This window comes from Engystomops pustulosus, chromosome 6, assembly GCF_040894005.1.
Source record: "Engystomops pustulosus chromosome 6, aEngPut4.maternal, whole genome shotgun sequence".
Taxonomy (NCBI): domain Eukaryota; kingdom Metazoa; phylum Chordata; class Amphibia; order Anura; family Leptodactylidae; genus Engystomops; species Engystomops pustulosus.
The window spans coordinates 136,881,626-136,907,983 of NC_092416.1; the positions used below are offsets into that span (position 1 = coordinate 136,881,626).

At 42.7% G+C, this 26,358-nt stretch overlaps 1 protein-coding gene across 6 annotated transcripts in view; it reads left to right on the plus strand.

Moving 5' to 3' along the window:
- Positions 1–22,718, plus strand: part of GPATCH8 (G-patch domain containing 8) — a 36,210-nt gene extending 13,492 nt beyond the window's left edge. For 3 of the 6 annotated variants that reach the window (XM_072111241.1, XM_072111240.1, XM_072111239.1), the window contains exons 2-9: positions 1,019–1,036; positions 3,124–3,196; positions 11,712–11,728; positions 12,388–12,455; positions 13,684–13,770; positions 14,870–15,013; positions 16,867–16,997; positions 18,440–22,718. In XM_072111241.1, coding sequence (XP_071967342.1) covers positions 3,159–3,196; positions 11,712–11,728; positions 12,388–12,455; positions 13,684–13,770; positions 14,870–15,013; positions 16,867–16,997; positions 18,440–22,013 — 4,059 coding nt within the window. In that variant the 5' untranslated portion in view covers positions 1,019–1,036; positions 3,124–3,158 and the 3' untranslated portion in view covers positions 22,014–22,718. Of the gene's footprint in view, positions 1–1,018; positions 1,037–3,117; positions 3,197–8,519; positions 8,565–11,711; positions 11,729–12,387; positions 12,456–13,683; positions 13,771–14,869; positions 15,014–16,866; positions 16,998–18,439 lie in introns of those variants that run through there. The other 3 variants (XM_072111238.1, XM_072111242.1, XM_072111237.1) reach the window with 3 other exon arrangements.
- Positions 22,719–26,358: the final 3,640 nt, after the last annotated feature.

Here is a 26,358-nt window from a genome sequence, read left to right on the forward strand (position 1 = left end):
TCCACTGCTTCCTCTCTGTCCGGCCTTGGTGGTGTCAACTTGTAGTGAGCTGCAGGGTTTGGTTTTGAGGGGCTGATGGGGGTCTCTCAGCCCTGCAATCTGCATGAGAATCCCACAGTGAGCATTTAGTACTACTACAGAGCACGCTAAGCTGAACTTATCACCCACTCAAGAGCTGGTGGGGGTGGAGCGAGGAGCAGGATAGAGGTGGCATCTGTTCACTTGCAGCCTGATGGCTCCTTCCAGCACTTGGCCTAAATACACGTCCACACAGCTGTCATTCATCTAATGGCCGCAGTGCATTGCCCCTGGTGGCCATTGCCCAGTCACAGCTGCCCTTCATCCCCTTCACTGTATGGTATTGTTAGAGAAATTCCCATCCACAACACTGTATAACAGTATGTTTATTGTGCTATAGATGATCCGACCCACAGCTCCATTGTATCTGCTCTCCGAGCAGTAACCAAGGAGTCATTATGTCCGAGACAGCACCAGCGCCTTGCCCTTTACATCAGCTGCTGGACACATTTATGTTCTTCGGCTGGGTTGAAAACCAAATAACCTGGTGGGTCGGATAGGGCTAAACTGATAGCAAGAGGTGAAAATGGCTGGATTAATTTCTTTCCCAGCAGCCATTGCTCTTGACTGGCTCTGTAAGTGACGCAACTGTCTGCCCAGTGCATCCATCACCCCTCTGTGCCATCTCTTTTGTTTACTTTAACCCCTCCATTTCTCTTGTCTTTCTTTTAAAACCCCCTTTCCTCTGTTCTCCCCAGCACTTGATCCATTCCCATCTGAATTTAAACCAAATTTATTTTTTATTTCTTTACGGTTACTTTGTCTATGCCTTTTCATTTCACCTTCCTGCTTTCACCTATCTTACATATATATTAAGCCTTTAACTTGCAAGCAGTGGCTTGGTGACAATGCAAGAACAAAAAAAATACATTAAAAATACAAAAATAAACCAAAAATCTGTGTTTCTTACTGTGTTACATTTAATTGTTCCTTTTGACAGCCCTGTTTTTAAAGCCAGGTTCGTATTTCCACTCCACTTGTATTATCTTTTGGAAACTAGCAATGCTTCTCCCATTTTGTCTGTCTTTTTTAACCCTTTCTTGTAGAAAATTCATAGTGACCCTTCCTGTGCCCACGCAGAGTGCCTCCCCTCCTCTCAGCCCTCCATCTATAATATGCATTGGGTGCTACGTGTAGTGACCAAGCCTTTGTATAGCGTTGGCTCCATACTTGGTAGTGGCTTGAGCCCATTGGTATCTATCTATCCTCCCTCTTGCCCTTTATCTTTGATAAGATGCCTGCAGAGAGCGCAGTGGCATACATGCAGGAGGCTTATTATGTGTTATCTTGGGATTTCCCCTTTTATTGCTGCCTTTTTCTTTAGTGTTCCTGATTCAGCTGTTCTCCCATCCTATGAAATGAGCGCAGTGTTCTTTATGTTGGCAGTCTTGCTGTTTTTGTAATAAATTGGCAGCATGCGATAGATTCCATTTCTTGTCATCTTTTATTGGATTTTGCTACATTTTCAGAGCAGTGGGATCTGTTGGAAGGGACTATGATTTGGCATCCCCATCAAGGTGTTAGATAATTCCCAAACCCGGTTATTAGTGGGTCCTACACCTCTCTGCAATGCGCCTTTGTGCATAGGAATGCAGAACAAGCCTCCCTTCTATGTCCTGCTATGTTCCACCCTGCAGTATGAGTCACCCGTCTTCTCCCCCTCCTCTCCACGGCCTTTCTCTATTGTTCGCCTCCTCCCTTCCCGGTGCCTTGTAATGCCCTCCCTACATCGCTGCTCAGTAATATTGTCTCTGCTGCAGTCCGCAGATTCGGCGCGCTCCTTGTAAACAGTTTAGTGAACCAACCTGCTATGAAGTCGTCATTCTGCCCTACACCTTGATTCTAAAGAGACCCCTCACCCCAGTAGGCTTTGTGCATTTCCTTGCTCAAGGTCACTTCAAGGTCACTCATCTGCTAGCGATCAATGAATTGTATAAAGGGGAGATGAGACACTCTGCTGGGACCCCTTCCCCCCCCCCCCCCCCCCTGCCTCTGTTTTTGCTTTATCATTTGCACTTGAACATCCTTGGCTGTTAACCCTGTTCTAGTCCTGTCTCACACGATGCTTTAGATGCTATGCAATCATTCATGATCCTCATTCCATAAAGCCAGACCTGCAGGTGTATCTCTCCTGTTTTTACTTCTATCCCCCCCCATGATTATTCTACCTAAATAACACTAACACAATGGTTTCTTCCGAAATAAAAAATAACGTTTTGCTGCATGCTTTTAGTTACGTCTGAGTTAAAAGAGAAATGTAATGATGGAAACTAGCTGAAAGCCAGCGGGTATCTACCTCCGTAATCTCCTTTGCTACTATGGCTTCCTACAATCTTGTTTGTTTGGAAACGTCCCCAGGAAATTTGGGTGTGCTGTCCCATGGAGAGCAAATGAGAGCCATGCCCGCTTATAAGACATAAAACCTAATCATCAGCTAAAATAATTGGCGGCCTGCATTGCTAAGCTTGGCAGTACGTGTCGGGGCTCGTCCTTCCACTTCTGGAAGGGGCCCATATCTCATCTAGATATAGATACCAGTATATATTCTAGTCCCCGACCCCATCCTCTGTGCCTTCTCGTTGGCTCTCTGTGGGATAGCGCCTGCCTTGCGGGCCAGGTGGTGGATAGATGTTTGTCTTATGCTCTGTGTTTTCTCAGTTTCATATTGGATCCATATCCACGTATGTTCCCACCACACACCACAGCGTTTAAATGTTCTACAAATGACTTGCCCCTGGTTTGACACAACTGCAGAGGGTCAACCTTTTATGAGAAGTCCATAGTGTAGGGAGCACAGTGTTTTATGTCACCATACACTGGATTTTCTTTCTTTTTTTTTTATATTTTTTTTTTATTTTCTTTGAAATGGTCCAGTTACCCATTTTGTATATTATATATAAATCTACTTTGATCGCATGACTCAGTTCTCACAAAACTTGGTCACTGGTGGAGAATCAATGATGGAGGGGAGGGGGGGTCAATTTTATTACTGGAATATTTTCGTGTTTTTTTTTTCTCCCCCTCCTTCTCTCCCCAATCCATCAGGATAACATCGGACATCGCTTGCTGCAGAAGCATGGATGGAAACTCGGCCAGGGCCTGGGGAAAACTCTTCAGGGTAAGTGAAATGACAACTTGGATATCAGTGTCTTCTGAAATGTTTACCATTTAGTCTTCATGTGCTTCCTGCACTTTCCTCTTCTCACCTGTTTTTGCTTTTCCACTTCTTCCCCCTTCTGCAAGAAGATCTTAATATTAATGACCAGGGACTTTTTGGAATCCAAAATGATGATTCCCCTATGTGCCTTAAATTTACTGCTGCAAGGGCTCTTGCACTTCATTGTATGTGTCATGGCTGTTTACGTTGTTTCATGTTCTTGAGTGTCAGCAGGTTGATCGGGGCTCTTTGGGGTTAATATGTAAAGGGGTTCCATAAAGTACTGTGTCTACTTAATTGTTAGCTTGGTACTTGTAGTATTTTCTGTGCCTATATCTACATTTCTCTATGGAGGACAGGATTGGAGTGGCAGGAACAGCTTGCATCAAGCTCCATTCATCTGTAAGGGAATGTCGGAAATCGCAGAGCATGGAGCTCGCCCATCTCCAGCGCTCACATAGACAATGAGTTGATATGCTTGCGATAGCCAAGTGGTTTTGCTGCGCACAAGACCCTCATTCTTATGGTTGCATAGGGGATAATGTAAGTAAATGGGACAACCCCTTTAGATCAACAAGACAGCTCATATGAATCCCTTGTATAGAAATGTTTGTATTTCTTATGACTTGGGGGCTATTTTTAATTTGTCACATGTTTTTTTCTCAGGCAATTGCCAATATAACTTTTATATACCGTATATACTCGAGTATAAGCCGACCCGAATAAAAGCCGAGACCCCTAATTTTACCACCAAAAACTGGGAAAACCTATTGACTCGAGTATAAGCCGAGGGTGAGAAATGCATTGGTCACAGACCCAGCCAAGTATATAGCCAGCCTGCCCCCTATAATATACAGCCTGCCCTCCAGTAGCATACAGCCTGCCCCCCAGTAGTATACAGTCAGCCCAGAATTTAAAAAAAAAAAAAAGTATTTACCCACCCTCCGGTGGCCCCGATGCGCAGCGCTGCTCCCCCGATGTCATCGCGGCTCCTCTTCTGGCTTCCCGGCTCCTCTTCTGGCTTCCGCGCCGTCTTCTCTCTTCTTTAACATTGTTTTGGGCGCCGCCACTGTTCTCTCCCGTGCGGCGCCTAATATGACGCGCTGCTGCTGACTACTAGGCGCCGCACGGGAGAAGAACAATGGCAGCGCCCAGCACGATGTTAAAGAAGAGAGAAGACGGCGCGGAAGCCAGAAGAGGAGCCGCGATGACATCGGGGGAGCAGCGCTCCGCATCGGTGCCACCGGAGGGTGAGTAAATAAGTTTCTTTTTTTAGTCCATTTTTAATTATTTTTCACAAGTATTGACTCGTGTATAAGCCTAGGGGACGTTTTTCAGCACATTTTTTGTGCTGAAAAACTCGGCTTATACACGAGTATATACAGTAATTTTTTTTTTTTTTATGCCAGTTCCCTGACCTAAGGGGGAGGTGATTTATCTACTCCATTGTTCTTTTACAAAGAATTGAACTTTATTATCAGAATCACAAATACCTGTAAAGTTCCAGTTCCTCTCTTACCATCCATTACTGTCACCCTGTCAGTGGATCTCTTGTGGGGGAGCAGGGTGTGTGGGTGTTGAAGCACCCTCCATTCGGAATGAAGTTTGCAGTGAGTGGAAAAAGTGGAATTGTTTGTTAAAGCGAGTCCATGTGCCTAATGGCTTGGTAATCTTTGCTGCTATCTGGCCGCTCTAGTGTAATCGCTCTAAGTATGCTTCACCTTTGGACACAGAAACTATTACTGGAGCCCTTGTGGGTATAAGAGTGCGCTGGTTTCATTGTGTAAGGGTTCTGGAGCCTCCAGCTAAAGGAGATGCCGAGTAAGAAAGATTTCTTAGCTTAATTAATTTAATCATGTGACTTGTTTCCTGGCATGGAAGGCCGTCAGGCTTATGGCAGCGATCCAGCCTTGTAGCTCATCACACGCTGTTCTTGTGAAGCAAAATATGACTTGTTTGGCTCTGTGAAAGAGAAGACCTATGTCCCAGTGTATTGGGGTATGTTCCCCCTCAGTTTTTCTCAAATGGTTGTGATATTTTGTAATTCCCATTCACTATAGCATACGGTTCTGTTTGTATAAGTAGTAGGACTTCAGTTAAAGGGGTTCTGAATATCCTTTGTGATGGGGGTTAAAAAAAACCTTTCTCCAGCTCTCCGTCCTGGTGGCTGGACTGGAAGTATCGTGGTCATGGGAGAGAGAAGGGTGACATTCAGCAGGGATGTGACCCTTCTCCCTCCTTTGACTGCTCATGCTTCCAGCGCAGTTGGAATGTAAACAATGATCCAGGTAATCAGGTGACTTTGCTGTAAAACAGAGATATAGTGGTGTACCACAGGGAGAGCACTGGCTCCTAGCCTATGTTACTGATGGCTATTTACACATGCACATGACCGTGCACTAGCCTTCGTTTCATTAACTAGCATGTATGAGCCGACTGCTTGGGGGTGCACAATGTAGAGCAATCTAAGGCAATGGGCACATGTTAGAAAATGCCTGTGAAATTTACCCTGCAGTAAATTTTGAGCTATTTCATAAACCTCTAAAACTGAACATGATTTTGCTGCAGCAGTGGAGCTGAGCTTTGGATTGCTAGTGTTGCGGTGCACATCTGGATCTGCAGCCAATGATCAAAAATGTGCAACGGGAACAGATTGGATCAGGTGATGTCGCATACGTTTCACTGCTACTGCATTACAAGGGTGAGCCTCACATCAGGCTTGTATGGGGAGGATGGACAGGGCCTAGCGGTCAATACTTTAGATAAATGATGCAGCTCATTTCATTGTTGGTGTAAAGTGATACATCTGATAGGCTCATGTGTGGGGATGGAGGTTGTCACTGTGTACCTCGTCTTGCAGCACACGGTGCAGCCTGGCCTGACCTGTGTGGAATATTCATGGCCTGCATGTAACTCGACGCCTCAATTGGATATTTAAAGCCGCAGCCTCTCGCCAGACCTCACAGGTTTAGGTTACCTCGTACCTCCGGGCATTGGATGTTGTGAGCTATATAGGTGAAGACTTGGTCTCGCAGCAGACACCTGAGCCCCTCACATGTTTAAATAAAGACTATACATATGAGGTCACAGATCACATTAACACTAGGTACTTGCTGAAATGTTTCTCAGCATTCCCGCTCCTTTTTCGGAGAAGTATCCCACCTTTTTCTTTTTAACGATCCCTTTTCTTGTGGATAGGTGATCAATATCAGATTAGCAGCTGTCTGACACCCAGCACCCACAATGACCAGCTGTCAGTCTGAAATGTTTGTAAGAGCGCTGTGGCTTTTTCATCCCCTAACAAGCACAGCACCAGATCTAGTGCAGTGGCTGTGCTTCCATATTGCAGCGCTGCCCAATTCTGCTACTGTTTCACACAGGGTCCTATTTGGCTTTCCTTACCTGTAACATTCAGTGGCTGTAATAGAGCATACAGAGAGGTTATTCTGATGGACCTCAACCCCACTGGCCCATCATACATGCAGCCAACAACACAGGGTAGCCCAAAAGTATTATTTATAAATAATAGCCCAACAAAAGTTGAGATCCAAAAGTCCAGACCACTTCTGACATTCTCATACTTTATACAGGGTGGTCCAAATATGTGGGGACACCTGAAGAATTAGAGAATCATGGCCATTTTGAGCGCTGCCATCTTGGAACCAAGTCAGTATTTTAAATGGGAAGGGGAGAATATGACCTTTGATTCTGAAAGAATTTGATAAGTTATTAATATGTAATTAAAGGGTGTATTCACACTAGTGTATACAGACAGTCCCTGGGTTATGTACAAGATTGGTTCCATAGGTTTGTTCTTAAGTTGAAATTGTATGTAAGTCGGAACTGTATATTTTATAATTGTAGATCCAGACAAAATTTTTTGCTATAATTGGACCAAGGATTATCAATAAAGCTTCATTACAGACACATTACAGCTGATTATTACTATAGTAAAGCATCTAGAGAGCTTCACCCGAGGTCACAGTGGGCAGAGAGGTCGTCTACAAGTTGGGTGTTATTAAGTAGGGCCCACCTGTACTAACCCGGCCATGGCTGGGCGAGCATATGGCAGCGTGCTGAGGTGGAGGAGGAAACACGGCTTGAGCATGCTCCGTCTTTTCCCCTTGTATTGCCACCTATAGATCATCCACATCAAGGTGATGCAATGACTTTATATTTTACTGGTGAAATTTGTGCATAGTCAGTATCCAACCAAAGGTGGTCAAACACAGATTATATTGCCAAAATTTAGCCACCTAATCGTGCTGTGGTGGATAGGTGACCTGTTAGGTTACCGAGTGTTAACATTTTGGGAACTGTAATCACTGTCCTTTCCTTTGGCAATAATAAAGAGAAATGTAAGTGTAAACTTTTGGATTCTTTCAGAGTTTTTTTATATGTAACATGAAATTATTCACATGGTTCAAAGATGGCAGCTCTCAAAATTACCTCCATGTTGTTCTCATTTCATACATTTGTCCCCACACAGAATGGCCATCCAACATTATACTCTGAAGTCCATGGAGACCCTGAATTCATGGACAAAGTGTATGAGAGAGTGGTAGCAAGGATTGGCATCCACGAGAGGTGATAAATGTTAAAGGGGTATTTAAGGGAATAAAAGTGCGATGGTGGGACTTCTGCTCATCCTGCGGGATTCCACTTGGATGCACTGGTGGACAATTCTCCACAGGGAATATCTCTTCCACCCCCATTGATTTCATGTAATATCTAGGTCATTTATGTGTAAAAATGATTTAAGGCAGGCCATCGTCCCCTTAGACCATTTTGACACAATAAAGGCATATATTGACTTGCATTACAGTGATGGGATGCGGACTCCATGGGTATGTAGTTGCTTGGTTCAATAGATAGAATTCTCTGCATGATATATTCGGTAGCAGTCCATATCTGACCTTCTATCATGGATATTTCAGGCTTGTAGAAGGGTTCCCTCCCTTGTATCTCTGCTTTCTAGCACCATATAAGGACAAGTAATACTATAGTGAGATTGTGTATTATTAGTAGGTGATTTTTCTAGTGCATGTTCCTCTCTGTACTGTTGAGGTGTAGTGATGGAGGCCATTGATGCCCCAGGTGGTTTCCGTGTGGGTGCAGCAGCTCATGACTCCTGTCCTCTTCTCCATCCCTCTGTGGCTTTCTTCTCTGGTGGAGAGAGAAGTTGTGGAGACCTCTTGCTTTTCTTCCCTTCTCTTCCTGCTCGCCACCTCCCACCTTCTCACCTCGTGATTGCTGCCTAACCAACCGTGTTTCTTTTTTACAGCATAATACCCCTGGACTTGTTGTGGTGATGGTAAACTTAGCCGTGGTAATTGAAACTTTCTGTTCAGACTGACTACCTTCTTGTCATCAGTGCACCAATGTTAGGCTTCCTCTCTGTTCTGTCGTAGCGTTCATATATTGCTTGGACCGTCCTTTCTTCCTCTGTCTTTCCATGCACACGTGTCTGGTCCTAGTCCGTTATAAGGGACGTGTTGAAGGGGGTGGTGTTTATTTTATTTTTTTTATTTGTATATTTTTTGTGTTTCCATTAAAATAATTGCGCCCTTCCTGATCTTTCCTCATCTTCCCTTCTCCCTTCAGTTTTCTCTGCCTTAGCTGAAGGCCTCTGGGAAATAAATGTCAAATGAATCTTGAGAAATTCTAACCCTTTTTCAATGTGGATTTTGATCATTTTATTTTGGTTGCACCATAAAATTGTAAACTAGCATTTGCAATAACTCGGTAATGACAGGATGCAGGTTGTGGCCCAGAACAGGAGGGAAAGGACTCAAGGTGTCTGGAAGGAAGGCTTGAAAATTAAGGGATAGCAAGACTGTCATATAATATGAAGCTAATGGCTATGAAGGAATGTTCAGCTTTTTTACATTTTATTTTATGCAAGGACATAGTTTATTGTATTGGAGTTGTAGTGGGTAATGTAAAATAAGATATCCAGTTAGAAAGCAAATTTATCATTTAGTTTCTCTTCCCATTATATTACAAAATATTATTAAGAAATGGTTAAAGGGGTTGTCCGAGTTTAAAAAAAAATATATATATGTGGCCGGGAGCGGGCTGACTAAAATAATAAAGCTGTACTTACCTTCCGGTGCCCTCCCGTATCCAGCGCTGCTGTCGCTCCGGTCCGGGCGCCATGTAAACAAACATCGCCGCCGCTGCATTCAGCTGCCGGCCGTGGCCGGGCACGCCTATCCGTCACTATATACAGCATTGTGTATGGTGGCCGGAAGGTTGTCGTGTCCGGCCGGAAGCTGAATGCTGGATACGGGAGGGCACCGGGAGGTAAGTACATTTTTATTGTTTTAGTCAGCCCGCTCCCGGCCACATATATTTTTTTATCAAAACTCGGACAACCCCTTTTAAGGCATGATTCTGGCAAAAAATATACATTTTTAGTCTTTGCCCTATGTTAAAGTATAAATCTTTCTGGTATCGAGGGCCTGTGTGAAGGTTTATGAGGCATTGAGTTTTTCCTGTACGACTGTCGAAACTGATAAACTGGGTCTTAAAGTGAAAGTCATGTGCTAGGTCACACATACACTGAACAATAATAAACATACACTAAACAAGAGGTCTTCATTTTTATCTGTAAATTATAATTGCAGTGCACACGCTATTGCCCACAGCCACGAGAGGAACAGGGCACTGCCAATCGGGCCCATGATGCACCAAGCTGATCATTTACAATGGTGAAAAAAATGTAGAATTGTCTGCATTGAGATCAGATTTTTCTCAGTAAAACATGCTTACTATGCAGGGCACTGCTCTTGAAAAGTCATATTTTTTAGTTTATGTATGACTCATCAGTTGACGGGTTCCCTTTGTTGGTGCTTGCATTGTGCTTAGAAACGCAAGCGCAAAATCTTGGCCTCTGGCCCCATAGAACTGCATGCAATCGGTAAGCGACACTCGGTGTCTTTCATTTTAACAAGACCATAACCGTATGTGTGTGTTCTGTTGTCCGTTCCTTCACGAAGAAAAAAGTTGAACATCTCCTTTTTAATTGAATTTTTGTAGTTCTGTATGGGTTTTGCACATTGGAGGCAATTCCTTTGAAGATAAAGGTTTTGGGTGACTAGCAAATCTACTCTGGTTCCACTCGGTACTGCTGGGTCATCCCTTGCACGGGCCTTTGTATTACATGGTGGTCAGTCATCTTATCCATACTGTGCGTATATTTTGACTTGTAGATTAGGGCCTTGAGCAAAAATTTGGGGATCTCCTCTCTATGATGGAAATATGTCCTGAAAGACCTTATGGACAGGATCTTTTATATAGAAAATTGGGAGTGAATGCCATTTCCAGCTGAAAATGTTGCACATAAACCATTTTCAGACATGTACGCTCTTTAGTCCTTTCCCTCATGGTGTGGCCACCGCTATTATACTGTATTATACCATTGGGTTTTTAAACTGCTATACTGCGTTAATTCTGCATAGTCATTACAGTTACTAATAGCCAGACACTGGTAAAGTTCTGGTAAGTTCCATTCTAACCCCATGTTACAATTTTGAGACCTAAGAGATTTGGGTCTTATAGCTATTATAATAGTTATGGTGCATGTCCCCACTGATATGGTGATGTTCTATAAAATGGACTCCAAAACTATATAATACACTGTTACCATTGGTTCAATGCAGTATGTTTTGAATAATTTTTTTTCATCAGAATTTGGGGAAATTATGGAATGTCCGATAAATACCTGTCCTATTCCCGATCAAAGGATTTAAGTTTTTAGGTGAGATTAATGTGGATGCAGTTTTTGCTCCTCCCCTATAGATCTGAGGGGAAGGAATGTATCGGGGTATCAGGACAATGGATGAAGGCAGGAGTGTCCAGTGCATGTTCTCTCCATGTTTAAGTTTGCTTTTCCTCTGAGGTTAGCTTCTCTGATGTATTCTATACACTGAACATAGAACTTTTTTCTAACCTCTCAAATTCAGGAATGGAGAAGAGCACATATAAAACAGTACTATAGGTAAACAAGCCAAGCCTTCATGCTATCTAGTGCAGCATTATTATGTGAAACACTTGGTGAGCTCTTCCCAAGGAAAAGCCTGATATTGAAAATTCAATAGTTCATCAAAACGGACTTCTTACTAGGGAAATCCTCTATATCCGGAAATTGTTAGAGATGTTGCCCGTGTGGTTGCTGCATTCATTCATCAACATATCTTGGGAATGTTAGGATTATGGGAACGCTTACAATTACCATCAGTTGTCTCGCCTTTTCTATATAGAGTATGTATTAACTTTCCCTCAGAGCTTTTATAAACACCCATTGGGACTGCACCATAGACTCGAGATCATCTTTCCTCCTGAGTCCTATATGTATAACCACTTCATAACTGTACAGAAGAAGCCCAATGGTATAATGATCAGGTGTGTGCCACATGCATACATAGCAGGTTCCTGGGCAACCACATATTAACAGTCTGTCTTTTTGCTCAAGGTGGGTGACACATGCAGGTAAGTTGTCTCTCCTCCCTTCTGTCTCCTGGACTTGCATCCCATTGTGATGTAATCTTACATGGAATCTGCACCAGTCTGAGATCAGATACGGTAGTGAATTGCCTGTCTGCTCAACACTATTTTATCCCACCCCAGTTACCCTATTCCCAACCCTGCTTTGGCTGGTTCTGAGTGGATTTCGGATACTCTTCGAAGCAAGAAAACCAAATAAAATTCAATCTGCTGCTAGTTTGATTTAGTTGAGTCAATTCTTTATTTGCATCTAGTCTTTTTCACAGCTTACCGAGCATGCCGTGAACTGTTCAGAGGGGGAGATTTGGGTCAATAACTCCTTCTCTTTCATCATGCACTTGTAGTGTATTGCTGCTTGCAGCAAATAGTCAGCATGCTTTTTTTCCTCATATGAAGAGTAATGGCAATCCAGTATTGTATTGTGACAAATGAAGGGAAAGCTTATCCCCCTATAACGAACTGTGTGTCTCCATGGGTGCTGCAAGGGGTAAGCTGTGAGAATGACTCTTGTTTGGTCCACTGTAGCTTTCTGGTCTCTGCACTTCAAGGCAAAATTGTCTAACCACCCAAACCCATTGAATAACCAGTTCAGTTTTTCTTACTTTTCAATTTTAACCTTCAATATTTTTCTATTTCTTCTCCAGGCAGGACAGATCCAATCCCAATCGTGGTTAAATATGATGTTATGGGAATGGGACGGATGGAAATGGAGGTAGGTTTTCTAGTTTACTAAAAGTAGTGCATTGCGAATGGGAGAACAAGGTGCAGCTTTAAAGGGAATCTGTCAGCAGTTTTGACCATACAAAGCTTCAGTCTGTGTTAGTTGGCAGCCCTGGAGAGCAGTATAACAACACAACTTTGTGTATGTTAGTAAAGACAGGACTTGTAAAGAGTGTGGTCTGGTCTCTGAGCCTGAAGAGCTTTCTGCTCTCTGCACTGTTACTTTCCTGCCCTACCCCTCTGTTGGGGAAAGGAACTGTTTTAGGGTTCTGGTTGGATACAAACAGCAGTCGCTCAGCAGAGGGGACGGTCTGTGTAACAGTTAAAGGAAATCTTCCTCTAGGATTTATTGGACCAATTTGGCAACTTCTATGTAGCACTGTGTAATCTGTGTGCGCTATATAAATAAGAATAAAGAAGAGAGAATTGGCATAATTTTTAAAGCCTTCTTTCTTAAAAACAAGGGCATAAGAAGCCTTAAGTAGAGCAGATCTTGCCATAGGCGGTATCCCAGTGTGCTTGGTTTACAATCCTTCATCCTGATGGTAGATGGCCTGTCACTGCAAAGAGCAGAAAGCTGTTTAGGATGAAAGACTTTCCTTGACCACCTGCAGGAGCTGCAAACCTGGATTAAAAATTCCCTGTTCACAGTCCCGCTGCTACTTACTTTACACAGATATGCTTACACAGATCTCCAGGACCTAGACCTAGCAGTTTGCGGTTTATTATGGTCAAAACTGATGACCGATTCTTTGTAATCTTTTGGCTGGACGCTCCTTCTGCCGCTTTTTAGATCTTTTGTTATTCTTCCTCCTTCCTAGTCAGATTTTCACTTGAAATTTCCCTTGAATTACATCTTGAATTAAGATGGGCAGAAGCTTGCTGAGGTGTTAGGTTTACCTAGAAGCTCTATGGTTAAGGTGGGGGGGGAGTGGGGAGTCACCGCAGCTAGTTCTGCACCCAGCAGCACAGGGAGGGTTACAGATTCACAAGCAGAGACTGCAGAGGGGAAAGCTGTTCCTAATGAAGATTTCCAGTCCCAAATAGTCCACCAGTATTGTCTTATCCTTCCATTCAGCTAATGGCAAAAAAAATGAAATGTACAAAACTTTGTGCCGTTGTTATGCTAGGTTCCTGCAGCTCGGCTTCCTGTCACTTTCCAATATTACTTTGATAACTTGTAAGCTGTTAAATTAATGCTATCTACTCATATGTTTTAGTTGGACTATGCAGAAGATGCCACAGAACGAAGACGTGTCTTGGAGGTAGAGAAGGAAGACACTGAAGAACTAAGGCAAAAGTATAAGGTAATACTCTTCCTAATTTTTAACTGAATTTTTATCAAAATTTGGGTTTTTGCAGCAGCTATTTCAGTTTGATATATCTAAGAAATGATGGACACAGTAATATTTCAGGATTGAAATGAGGTTTATTGTACTTACAGAAAATGTGCACTATGCATCAATACCAAATTTGGCAGGTGCAAAAGTATGTGCACCTCAACAGAAAAGTGACATTAATATTTAGTAGATCTTCCTTTTTGCAAAAAAAAAAAATGCCTCTAGCCGCTTCCTGTAGCTTTTAATGAGTTCCTGGATCCTGGATGAAGGTATTTTTGTCCATTCCTCTTTACAAAACAATTCCAGTTCAGTTAAGTTTGCTGGTCGGCGAGCATGGACAGCGCTTCACATCATCCCACTGATGTTTCATGATATTCAGGTCTGGGGACTTGGATGGCCATTCCAGAACATTGTAATTGTTCCTCTGCATGAATTCCGGGGTAGATTTGGAGCGGTGTTTTGGATCATTGTCTTGCTGAAATATCCATTCCCGGTGTAACTTCAACTTTGTCACTGATTCTTGAACATTATTCTGAAGAATCTGCTGATACTGAGAGGAATCCATGCGACCCTCAACGTTAACAAGATTCCCGGTGCCGGCATTGGCCACACAGCCCCAAAGCATGATGGAACCTCCACCAAATTTTACAGTGGGTAGAGAGTGTTTTTCTTGGAATGCTGTGTTTTTTTTTTTGCCTCCCAGCATAGCGCCTTTTGGTATGACCAAACAACTCAATCTTCGTTTCATCAGTCCACAGGACCTTCTTCCAAAATGAAACTTTCCCTGTGGTCTTCCTTACTATGTTCCTCACAGTGGAAGCTGACAGGTTAAATCTTTGAGACAACGTTTTGTATACTTCCCCTGAACAACTATGTTGAAGAATCTTTGTTTTCAGATAATTTGAGAGTTGTTTTGAGGAGCCCATGTATACTTTTCCTCCAAGATGCATAATTGATGTATATGTAGTGATTCCCAGTTTTTCTTTTTGTTTAAAATTATTTTAACAATGTAATGTATGGTAATGATGGAATCTAAATTATTACAAATTTGTATTGACCTGTACAGGATTTCGTGGATAAGGAGAAGGCCATTGCAAAAGCCCTGGAAGAGTTGCGGGCGAACTTCTACTGTGAGCTGTGTGACAAGCAGTATCAGAAGCACCAGGAGTTTGACAACCACATAAACTCTTATGACCACGCACACAAACAGGTGAGAAAAGACGTTCTGTATATTTGCATGGGGCAGCTAATAATGTGTGAGGCTTTCTGTGGGCTGTCCCCTGCCCAGATGTTTATTTCAATGCCTTCTTTAAGTTAGGTGGTGGTTGTTTGTGGCCAGTGGCAGGGGGTCCCTGTCTAGATAAAGCTGCTCCCTGTCTCCAATATTAGAAATCAACCATCAAAATTTATCATGATAATCCAGGGACATAACTCAGAGATTCAGGCACTGTGACTGTGGTAATCTTATTTGTTATCCATGGCCTCTTTCCTTCTAAAATCTACTTAAAATTACGCTTCTGAGCTAGAAGGACTCCTGGGGGTGTTACAAGAGCCCCTCCATGCTACAGATTTACAGGTTTATCAAGCTGGGAATCCAAAATAGGCCTCATTTACATGCACACTGCGGCTGGGCGAGCAGCATCACTCACCCCTTCCCTCTCCATAGGAAATGGCGCTGCCTGGCCGTACGTGTGGGGAAAGATAGAGGCTACTCTCTTTCCCCACGTACGGTACGGTGTCACCTCCACCAGGTCACCATAGCCGTCAATGGGGACACTTAGCCCATATGTCCGCACAATGTCTGTGTGAATGCAGCCATAAACCAGAAGAAAAATGTAAATACTTTGCAGTATAAGAATTTATGATGCAATCAGTTTATCAGTAATTCTCTAAATATGTTGCAGCAAAGCTTCCTATATAATCAGGCACACAATAATTTCCTTGCTTACAGCAGCTTGTATAGTCACTGCAGTCAGCAGATCTGTGTGCTGATAAGTTGTGTAGCATCTTGTCTGCTGATACATTGCGGTTATTGCAGTGCTATCACAATGTGCTCTGGCAGCGGTGCCTGTAGTAATGGAGATGGAGCTTTACTTGTATCTGATGTATTTTGAGTTGCTGATTTTTGTGGACTTAGAGGAAGCTAATAATGTGTCACACAAGTTCCTTTTTAATAAAGAAAACATTTCTTTATCACCATTTTGACGCCCATAATTTTTCATACTAATGTATGGAGCTAGGTAATGTCACTTTTAATATTTTTTAAGGCCCGGCCTCTTTTAGTCACCGCCACCCTCCATGTTGATATAACACTATCTTTTAAGGTCCGCAGTTGCATTTGAGTGCAAGGTGGTTGTTAGTGGTGGGTATCTACTGTATAATACACCCAGCGGCTCATGAGCCCACTCCATGTATAATACATGTAATACAGTAATGTATGTACTGTATCATCAAGGGGTTAACACGGGTTACGTCGAGGATCCATACCGCAAAGTTCATTGTTACAACCGTACATGTGGTTTTACCAAACTGTTCACTTGTAGCAGGAGAAATCTTAGCAAATTTTAGGGGACGCTATGGATTTTCCATTAAATTCCCCCTCCCCTTTTAAATTGTGATGTCCATATTTGACCATGTCAGCTGATGGATTCCTGCATGTAGTGGACACATTTATTCATCTGTATTCCCCCATGGTGGTTTCAGTTTCCCAGAATAACTTGCAGACATCACAGACGGCTTAGTAGATAAGCCCTGGACTGGAGATTAAACCTGGCTTTACATACCTAAATCTGTGTACAAGGCCTGTCTGATGGATTGAACAAGAATATCACTATGAGGACTGCTAGCTGAGGAAAATGGAAAGTTCAGACATTTACATTCACTCAGAACTGGAGCAGGCATTCGGGATCTGCAGTGCCAATTGCTAGTTGATGTTACAATACACTAGGTTCCTTACAAACATAGCCCAGTCTTCACTGATCAAACTAAGACTGCCAACATTGTATAGGTCTGTAATCGCTTTATGCTGAACTATTCCTTGCAAATCCCATTTTGTACATGCAGAGATTGAAGGACCTCAAACAGAGAGAATTTGCCCGAAATGTTTCTTCTCGTTCCCGGAAAGATGAGCGCAAGCAAGAGAAAGCTCTGCGACGTCTCCTTGAGTTAGCGGAGCAGAGGAAGCAATCTGAAAGGTGAATGGAAAAGACTGGAATTATTCATATATGATTTGAAGAAATGTATTAGTAGATCAGCTATTCATCAAGCTCTGCCCTATTTATTAAGAATTTGTACACTCTGTAAGTATATTGTGCTGTGCACCAGTGATGGCAGGAGTGGATGTTAGGTGCTCACTGTGGCTCAGGGGCTCACTGGGGAATTCGCCTGCTTCTTCTGAGCATATTTGTTGATAAGGGATATTTGCAGCATGGGTGTAACTAGTAGAGGCAGGGGCCCATAGCAGACTTCTGAATAATCCCCCACACCCACCCCTTTAAAAAGTATACATAAATGTTTACACGTGAGTTACAATCACACACATTATATACATACACGCATACATAATCCAGTACCATATCCCCTCATGCAGTATCAACACATCACATATATACACATACAACAAATACACACAATTCTACACACAGACACATAAAATATAGTGTATATACACTCCAAACACACACAACATTTACACACCGAATAGACCCCTAATAAGTGCTCTTGCACATGTGCGTGTGCAACCCGTGTAAATGTGGCCTATGGTGGCACAATCGCACGGACTGCACACTAGTGCAGTGGACGGGAATCCATGCATTATATAGAAATATATGGCCGAATAGCCGTGCCGGAATTTTAAGTGAACATTGTGTGCAAGAGCCCTAAGCTGCTATGGCTGCTCCCCCTGTAGTTTATGTCCCTGATCTGTAAATTTAGTATGCTGTGTGATCCGTCAGCAGTGTGGAAGATTTGAATAATTTATTTACATGCCTGCTATTTACTTTGGACATAGGAGTTGTGTGAATGAGCCGAACTAATGATTAACTACTATCCTTTTATGTATACCTACTGAGCAGTCATCCTCTGGACTCCTTGACCCATAATGATCCAGTATATGGAGAACAACGCTTACACTATAAGTGTACATCAATCTGTTTATTGACTTTAGCTCTACAGTAAGTTCCCTGCAGGGAACCTTTAAAGGGAGTCTACCAACTCACCTGCAAGAGAAAACATTGTGTATTGGACAAGCATGCATATATATTTTCCAGTGAAATGTCATTCTAAAGAAAATTACATTATCTTTCAAGTTACATTTTCTGTGCACCAGCTTACGGTCATGTCTGTTGGTGCGCAGGTTTTACTGTTCAGTATGGGATGTCAATCATTGGGAGCTGGACAGTATGAAAATAAAAATAAAAGGGCACCGGCAGGCATAACCTTGACCTTGATGTACCAGCTTATTTGCATGAAAATTTCATTTTAATCTAATATGGCAAATGAGGAACACAAAAGGTATGTCTTGAAAGTTTATATTGTGAACTATAGCTTTACTATCTTCAAGTTCAACTCTCTGTAAATTGTTGTATGGATAGCTTACAGTTGCACACATTTATTTTCATTTCACTCTTTTCAACAGTGCTCCTGGCAGTGGTCCCATGTTCAAGACAACTACAGTTGCTGTGGATGAGGAAACACTAGAAGAAGAAGACCTGCCAGTTAGTACATGCCCAACGACACAGGACAGTCCTAAATCTGTGCAGGAAGAGAAATTGCCGCAACCCCTCATTTGTACTTCTATACAACCCACTTCCCCAGCCATAACTTTTGGCTTCAAAAACACCCCTGGCCCATCCTCTCTTCAGAAAGTAGGTTTCTCTTTCTCTTTTGCCAAAAAAACCCCTCTGAAGTTAGAATCGTCAGCAGCTGTCTTCAAGGATCATGGAGAAGAGGTAGGATCCACAGAGGAAGAAAGGGAAGAGGAGAAGGCAACCGCTGACCTTATATGCACTGTAAAATCAGCTGAGGGAGAAGACAGCAAAGAAAGTGAAGTAAAGGTGGAAGAGGAGGAAAGCCAAGAAGATAATGGCGCTTCCCTTGCAAGCACTTTATCAAAACTGAAAAAAATGAAGCATGAAGAAAGAGGGGCACATGCCGGGGAACCCGAATACTATCACTACATGCCACCTGCTCACTGCAAAGTGAAACCAAACTTCCAGTTTTTGCTTTTCATGAGATCCACTGAGCAAACGCAAGTAGAAAATGTCTTGCAGAAGGCTGAAAAGAAACAAAGTGTTGCTACCAAGGCCAGATCTGTCAAACAGAGTGAAACAAAGAGTGAAAAGAATACGGTTGGCGAGGGCAAGAGTTCTGTGCCTCAACCAGTTGTCAGTAGTGGTCCTTTGGCTTTACCTAAAGTAGACAAAAAAGATGATGCGGCAGAGAAAGAAACCGCTAATATTACAAATGAAGAACCTCCCAAAAGTTCCCCTACACCTGTAAAAGAACCGCAGGAAAGGCCTCGGCACCCTACTGGCCCTTTTTTCCCAGTCCTGAGCAAGGATGAGAGCACAACACTGCAGTGGCCCTCTGAGCTTTTGATATTCACACAGGCAGAACCTTCCATCTCCTATAGCTGCAACCCATTATACTTTGACTTCAAACTTTCTCGAAACAAAGATGGAAAGGCGAAAGCAATGGAGAAACCGAAAGATAACCCAGGTACCAGCAAAGAAAGTGTGACTGATGCCGATTCAAGCAAGGAACCAAATGTCACCCTTAAAAAGGAGTCTGTTCCAGTGGTGCATACTTGTGGAGCACAATCTAAAGTCTCCAATGCTCCCTCTGGTGATGCAAAACCTGAAACCCCCGAAGAAGAGAGCAAAAGCGAAGCTACACGAAAGACTCACAAGCAAAAGAAGAAGAAAAAGCACAAGAAGAGTGGCAAGCGAAAACGGAAACACAAAGATGGAGAAGAGGGGACTGAACAAAAGAAGAAAAGGAAGAAGCATAAGCACAAGAAGTCAAAAGGTTCTTCAAGAACGGTGTTGAAACTAGAGGATGGGGAGCAAAGTACATCTCCTGCATTAGCAAGCCACTCAAAAGACACAGCATTGGGAAAACTAACTAAAGAAGAAAGTGTGGGGAATTCAACAAATAAACCAGAACTTCATACTACTTCCAAAGAGCCAGAAAACAAAAAGGCTAAAACAGAGCTCAAGCAATTGCTTCCTCCTCCTGCACAGTCCTCTTCCTCCTCGTCTCACAGAACTACTCCTAACAAGGTGAGAAACCGTCATAGTAGTGCTGAGGATGATAGTGAGGACAATGCCAGTAGGAAAAAATCCACTTCTAGGTACAGTGATGAATATGAGTCTGCAAGTGACCAATCCAGAAGTCGATCCAGGTCTGGAAAGAGACGACGGTCTTACTCTTCTAGTTCAGGAGGATCTTCAGATAGAAGTCGATACAGTCATGATCATAGCTATTCAGATAGTGACTACAGTGGTTATAGCAGTGGATCGAGGAGGCGTTCCAAAAGACGGTCACCAGGTTCAGATTCAGACTCTGTGGCTTCTAAGAGACATTCCAATAGACACAAATACTCTTCCTCTGACTACAGTCGTAGTCGTTCTAGGAGCAGAAGTCGCTCAAGAAGAAGTCGGAGTCGCGGTAGAGGTAGATCTAGTAGTAGTAGCCGGAGTCGAAGTAAAAGGAGGAGCCGTAGCTTAACTGGTCACAGCTGGAAACGAAGCCGTAGTTACAGTAGAGATCGGAGTACCAGTGTCCGTAGTCATTCTGGAAAAGGATCTCATGGGAGGGATAGTGTAGATAGCCGTAGAGGTGGTAGAAGGGACTTCAACCGCTCAAAAATTTATCGTTCACAGTCCCCGCATTATTCTCGCTCTGGTAACCGGAGAGAAGGCAGTCGAGGGTCAGAAACAAGGGGAGCAAGTGGCACTAACTTGCCCCGCAGTAGCACTGAGAAAGATACAGGGAGATGTTCGTTAACGGCAAAACAACTCCTAGAAAAAATCCAGTCCCGTCGTTTAGAGAAGGCAGCAAGCACAACAGGTGAAGGCAACCTAAAGTCTGGATCAAAAGTAAAAGACCCACCTCAGGGATACTTTGGTCCTAAGTTGCCACCTGCCCTTGGTACGAAAACTGCTCAACTCCCACTAATAGGCAAACTGCCTGTAGGGACAAAGGGCATCGTTTCTCAAAAAGTTGAAACTGAGACGGTAGAAGCAACTGTTACTGTTACTGTTGATGGGGAGAAGGAGAAAGAGAAGACACCAACCAAGTTAGAGAGCGTCTCGGAGTCTGAACCTCCTGCATCGGTTCCAGAACCAAACTCCCAAGAGGAATCTGTTAGCTTCCAGCCGCCAGCTGAAGGGTTTGGAGAAGGAACTGCATCCAACCCTGTGGGTAATGGCAGTCTTCCTTTTCCCCCACTCCATGGCAGAATAATTCCTCCACCGCCTGATTCTGACTTTTTTCAAGGTTCAACTTACCCTCCTGTTACAGCTGATCCAAATTCAATTCGACCAGATGGGGAAGAGGAGGAAGATGAAGAGGAAGAAGAGGAGGAGGAAGGTTCACTAGCACCTCTGGAAAGCCAACCCATCACTTTTACTCCTGAAGAAATGGAAAAATATAGTAAGCTACAGCAGGCAGCTCAACAGCATATACAACAGCAGCTCCTGGCCAAGCAAGTAAAAAATTTTCCAGCCGGAGCTATCCCACAAGCTCTGCAGCCTGCAACACCGACCCTTCAGCCTATTCATATTCAGCAGGCACCACCCCCCGTATCTGCTGCTTCCTTAACCAGTGTACAGCATGCTATACTGCAGCATGCTGCTGCAGCAGCCGCTATTGGTATCCCCCATCACCCGCAACCTTTGGCACAAGTCCATCACATCCCTCAGCCACATTTGGCTCCCATCTCTCTTTCTCACCTTACCCATTCTCTCATCCCTGCCCATCCTGCTGCTTTCTTGGCTAGCCATCCCATACATATAATCCCTGCCTCTGCTCTACACCCGGCTGGGCCTTTGACCCTTCATCATGTACCCCATGCTGCTCTATACCCAACCCTGCTTGCTCCAAGGCCTGCCTCAGCTGCTGCTGCCACAGCATTACACCTCCATCCTCTACTTCATCCAATTTTCTCTGGCCAAGATCTGCAACATCCACCAAGTCATGGAACTTGAGATGGTCAGAACATGCAGTTTTACGTGCCAGTTGTTGGTCCAGTAGAAGTGAATGGAAGGCCAAACGCAACCGCCAATAGCGGTAAAATCTCATGTTGGGATGAAGGACGCAAGACATTCTCCAACACTGGGTCATTTCCATAACTCATATCTGGCCCAGTTCTTCTGTGCTTCAGTTGACTTTCCAGGTGCGGTTTTGTTTTAAAGTTGTTGTGTAGGAGACCTGGATCTGAGGTATAGTCTAAAGTCATGCAAAAGAATATTACACATGAAGGTGAACATTTTCCTCTTTTATACCCTGTCCAAAATTCTGTATTATGATATCTGTATAGTATCTACACCCAACCACAAGCAGAAATAACAGACTGGCCTTTCCCCACATTTGGGGAGCACAAAGATGTCAAACCAACGGTGATGTGGACTCCTACGTGTCCACAGTCAGGTCTAGTATGACATCTGCACTCTGTATCATAATTTTTCTTGCTGTAGTTGTATAATAATCCGAAGGGCAAAACTATAGTTTTCAGCTAGTTTGCAACAAAAATGTATTTCTGCTGCTGTGGCATGTATATTTTATCACTCATTTTTTTTTGAGGTTTATGTATGATATAATGTACAAAAAAAAGTAATAAAGAGAAAACGTTTTGGGATTGCAGAAAAAAAAAACCTGTAATATTATAAAGTGTAATAAAAAGAACAAACAGTTTTGTGTTACATAAATTGTGGAATTTCGCATGAATCTTTCAATTTGGTGGGTATGCTGACCTTTCGGTAGGTAGAAAGTGATGTAATTGGGCATTTGGAAATCGGTGCCCACTTAACACTTCAGTTAAATTGTGTTGGGATAGCCAATACTACTAGTACGCAGGGAAGCATGGCACTATATAAAGATTATTATTCCTTTTACCCATTGATGACAGAGCAGATTGTTGGTACATCAGGTCACTCAATACCTGAGCACGAAAGCTAAGACGTGATTATAAAAACCTTCCGATGGCCATATTATGGGCCATCAATATGGGAGCTGTGTTGTGGCCAACCTGAGTACCTGCTGCACAGTTCCCATTCAAATTGTGGTCTTCCATGAGCTCAGCTTCCACTAAAGACACTATGTAGACAGCAATAATGACAACCTGTCCCCCAATCAGTCTGGCTATGTAGGAAAACACCTTTGATAACAAACCAATGTAATGATCACATGTTGAAACACTTTAGAGAATCTTATTTAAAATATATACACATTTCATAACCTATTTTGAAGAAAGGGCTAACATGTCTGAAAATGCCTGTACTGGTTAAATATAAGAATAATTATCTCATAAATTTAAGGGGGTTCTCGGGAATCTTGGAAAACCCTACTACTGCAGAAAGAAATTATTTTTATTTACCTATTTCTTATTTTCTTCTCCCATTTACCCATGCCTAGTGGGCTTTTTGGTAGAATATTCCCCTTAAAGTACCCTGTCACCAGCTTCACCAATAAGCCTAATAACAAGTTCCCATAGCACTATACTAACTTGTACCCCAAAAAAAATCATAGTTCCTATCCCCAGAAAATGAAGTTTCTATATACCTGGCACCCTGCTTGAAGGAGCACTGTGTCCCAGGGGCATGAGATATCATGAAAGGCTGTGTGTCCTTCCTACCCCTCCCTTGGGCTGATGAGTCATACTCTGCACTGCAGGAGGGAGGGGAGAGAGCAGACATGAGGTAAGAGACTCACTGCCTTGCATGAATAAAGCAGGCCCTGGGACACCCTGCTGCTTCCTTGTGGTAGGCTTACAACATTAAGATGGAACTATGTAACTGTGTGTTAGCGTAGTGAATAGGGAACTTATGAGGCATGTTAGTGCAAATCTGGTGAATGGTTGCCTTTAAAATTGCTATAATTGGAAAAGTATTTCTTATATTCTATTTGGCAGGTGAGCAGCTAAATGGGCTTCCTGAAAATGAAATAAAAGGTGATTTATTGAATTCCACAAAAGATGCACAAATATACTATGCATATTCAGTAGTAAGCAGGTTTTAGTTCTACTCATGATACTTGTTTACCTTATTTTATGGGTTACTTCTTGTGGAAAATACAGTATTTTGGGCACACTTTATTAACTTCAATTGTTAGGTGATCAGAAAGCACAATTCTTGCATAATTAATGGAAACCTGTCAGCAGAAATTGACCTGCTAAAAAACTACCAGTATGTTTTCGAGAAGCTTAACACCTTCCACGCCATGTTTCCTTCGTCCAGTGTGGTGGTATCAGCCAGAAAATCAGCACTGTAGTGTGATGTAAATTGGTTGTATGAAACCGAGGTGGACAACCTCCCCCCTGCCCATTATTCACCAGCCTGCCAGAGAGTGCTGTCCCCAGACACATCAAAGGTACAGACCAGTGTTGCCAAGTGTTAAAGTGTATGAAAGTCACCAATACTCTGCGGTCAGCATGACCAAGAACTATTGGAACTCCGCAGCTATTAACGACAACACAAATGCTGTGTCTGGCTTGGATGGAGCGCTGGAAGGCACATTTCTAGCAGTGGAAAACCTGGGAGCAAAATTACTACAGCCGAGAATGATCTTTTTAAAAGTATTTTTATGCTGCAAATTTACATAACTGTCTTCCTGAGGTGGCATTGGTTTGCTACATTCACTTGTGTCTGGTGAATGTGAGGGCATAGAAACTCAAACGTTGGAGCTGGGTAGTGACAGCCGAAGTGTGAACACTGATCAAAATCGTGTAAAGGAGGAGAAGATCGTTCATTCTTCTAAGCCATTCGCATCACCACACTGCCATCATCGGGTACTGGTGGTTGTCATTCCAGCCAGGGGGCTTAGAGGCCCCAGGGCTGTATTTCCCTGAGAATAACTCCTAGCATTATTTCTTAACTTTATTGGAGTACAGTTGAGATATGAGCTGTGCAAGGGGCCACTTAGAAACATAGTCCTGGTATCATTTTAAAGAGGAAAATCTCCCTTAGAACAATTGTGTTCCTATGTGCCACAGAATCTGAGCTGTCCACTGTTAATGTTAGGAGGGAGTGCCGTCTCCATATACAGTTTTTCATGTCTGTGGCATCTAGAAACAAAATACATTATTTTTCACTTGGTCGTTGTTGCAATGATGATTTCCAAATGTCACAAAATATAAGTACCTACCATACCCATCCTCCTGACCTGCACATTATAAGACACAGGCTTAAGAGTCAAAGTCAAATAGTCTGAAAAATACAGTATATGTATTGGTATTTGCCTGATCATGGGCAATAAATATGAAATATATAATGCACATGGCAACATATAAAACTCTAAAAAATAACTCAGAAATAGCATCTTTTGTCATAGAAAAAGGTTAAGTTTTTCAATAAACATTGTGCTATAAATATGACTCCAATCACCTAAAGCAACTGGAAAAAATATAAAGAAATGCGTTATCATTAAAGAGGACCTGTCACCCAAAAATACCGCAATAGGAGCTGCTTACTACTAGCACTAACCCATTTTTAGCAGTGACAAACTGCTAGCTTTATCCGAACCCGAGGAATGCCAGATGAGCTTACAGCGGTACGGCGCGGCAGTGTCTGCTAGATTTATCAGAGCATTTTATCACTGCTAAGGAACTGCTAAGCGCAAGGAACTGCTTACTTTTTTTTTTTTTTTTTTTGGGGTGACCTCTATAAGGTAAAAATTTATCTGCGGTGTCAAAAGGTTCAGAAATAATAAATTAAAAATAAAATTCAACACACATTCTTTTATCTTTTATTCTAATATACAATCATGCTAACAACCAAAATAAACTTGACATGTATAACGGACAGTGCAATACCCCAATTTTATCCAGAATCACAGGGGGGGGGGGGTTGCGGCTATTAGGCCTATTGTCCATGAGCGAGTTCGATAAGTGAAACGTTCGGGCAGAACGTTCCAGCAATCACACGTTGCAAGTTGCTTGCATCAAATTCACATTATTGGCAATGGGCCTTAAGAAAAATAACTTATCCAGTAAGCACAAGCAATATAGCACAGTTTAAAATACTAAATACGAAATATTAAAAGAATTGTAAACCAAGCACACAGACAGACTGGTGTGTGCCCCCTGAGGGGCTACAGTTGAATTAACACCTATGCATTTGCATGATTTTAAAAGCTTTTTTTGTTTTGTAAAAACTAAGGTCCTAAGAAACTAGAAGAAGAGCGGATCCTGCCAGTGGGGGCACACACCATCATGTAAGTGTGCTTAGTTTGCAATCCTTCATCCTGGTGGTAATTTCCTTTAACCCCTTAAGGACTGGGCCCTTTTTCATTTTTGCGTCTTTATTTTTCACTCCCTACCTTCAAAAATCTAAAACT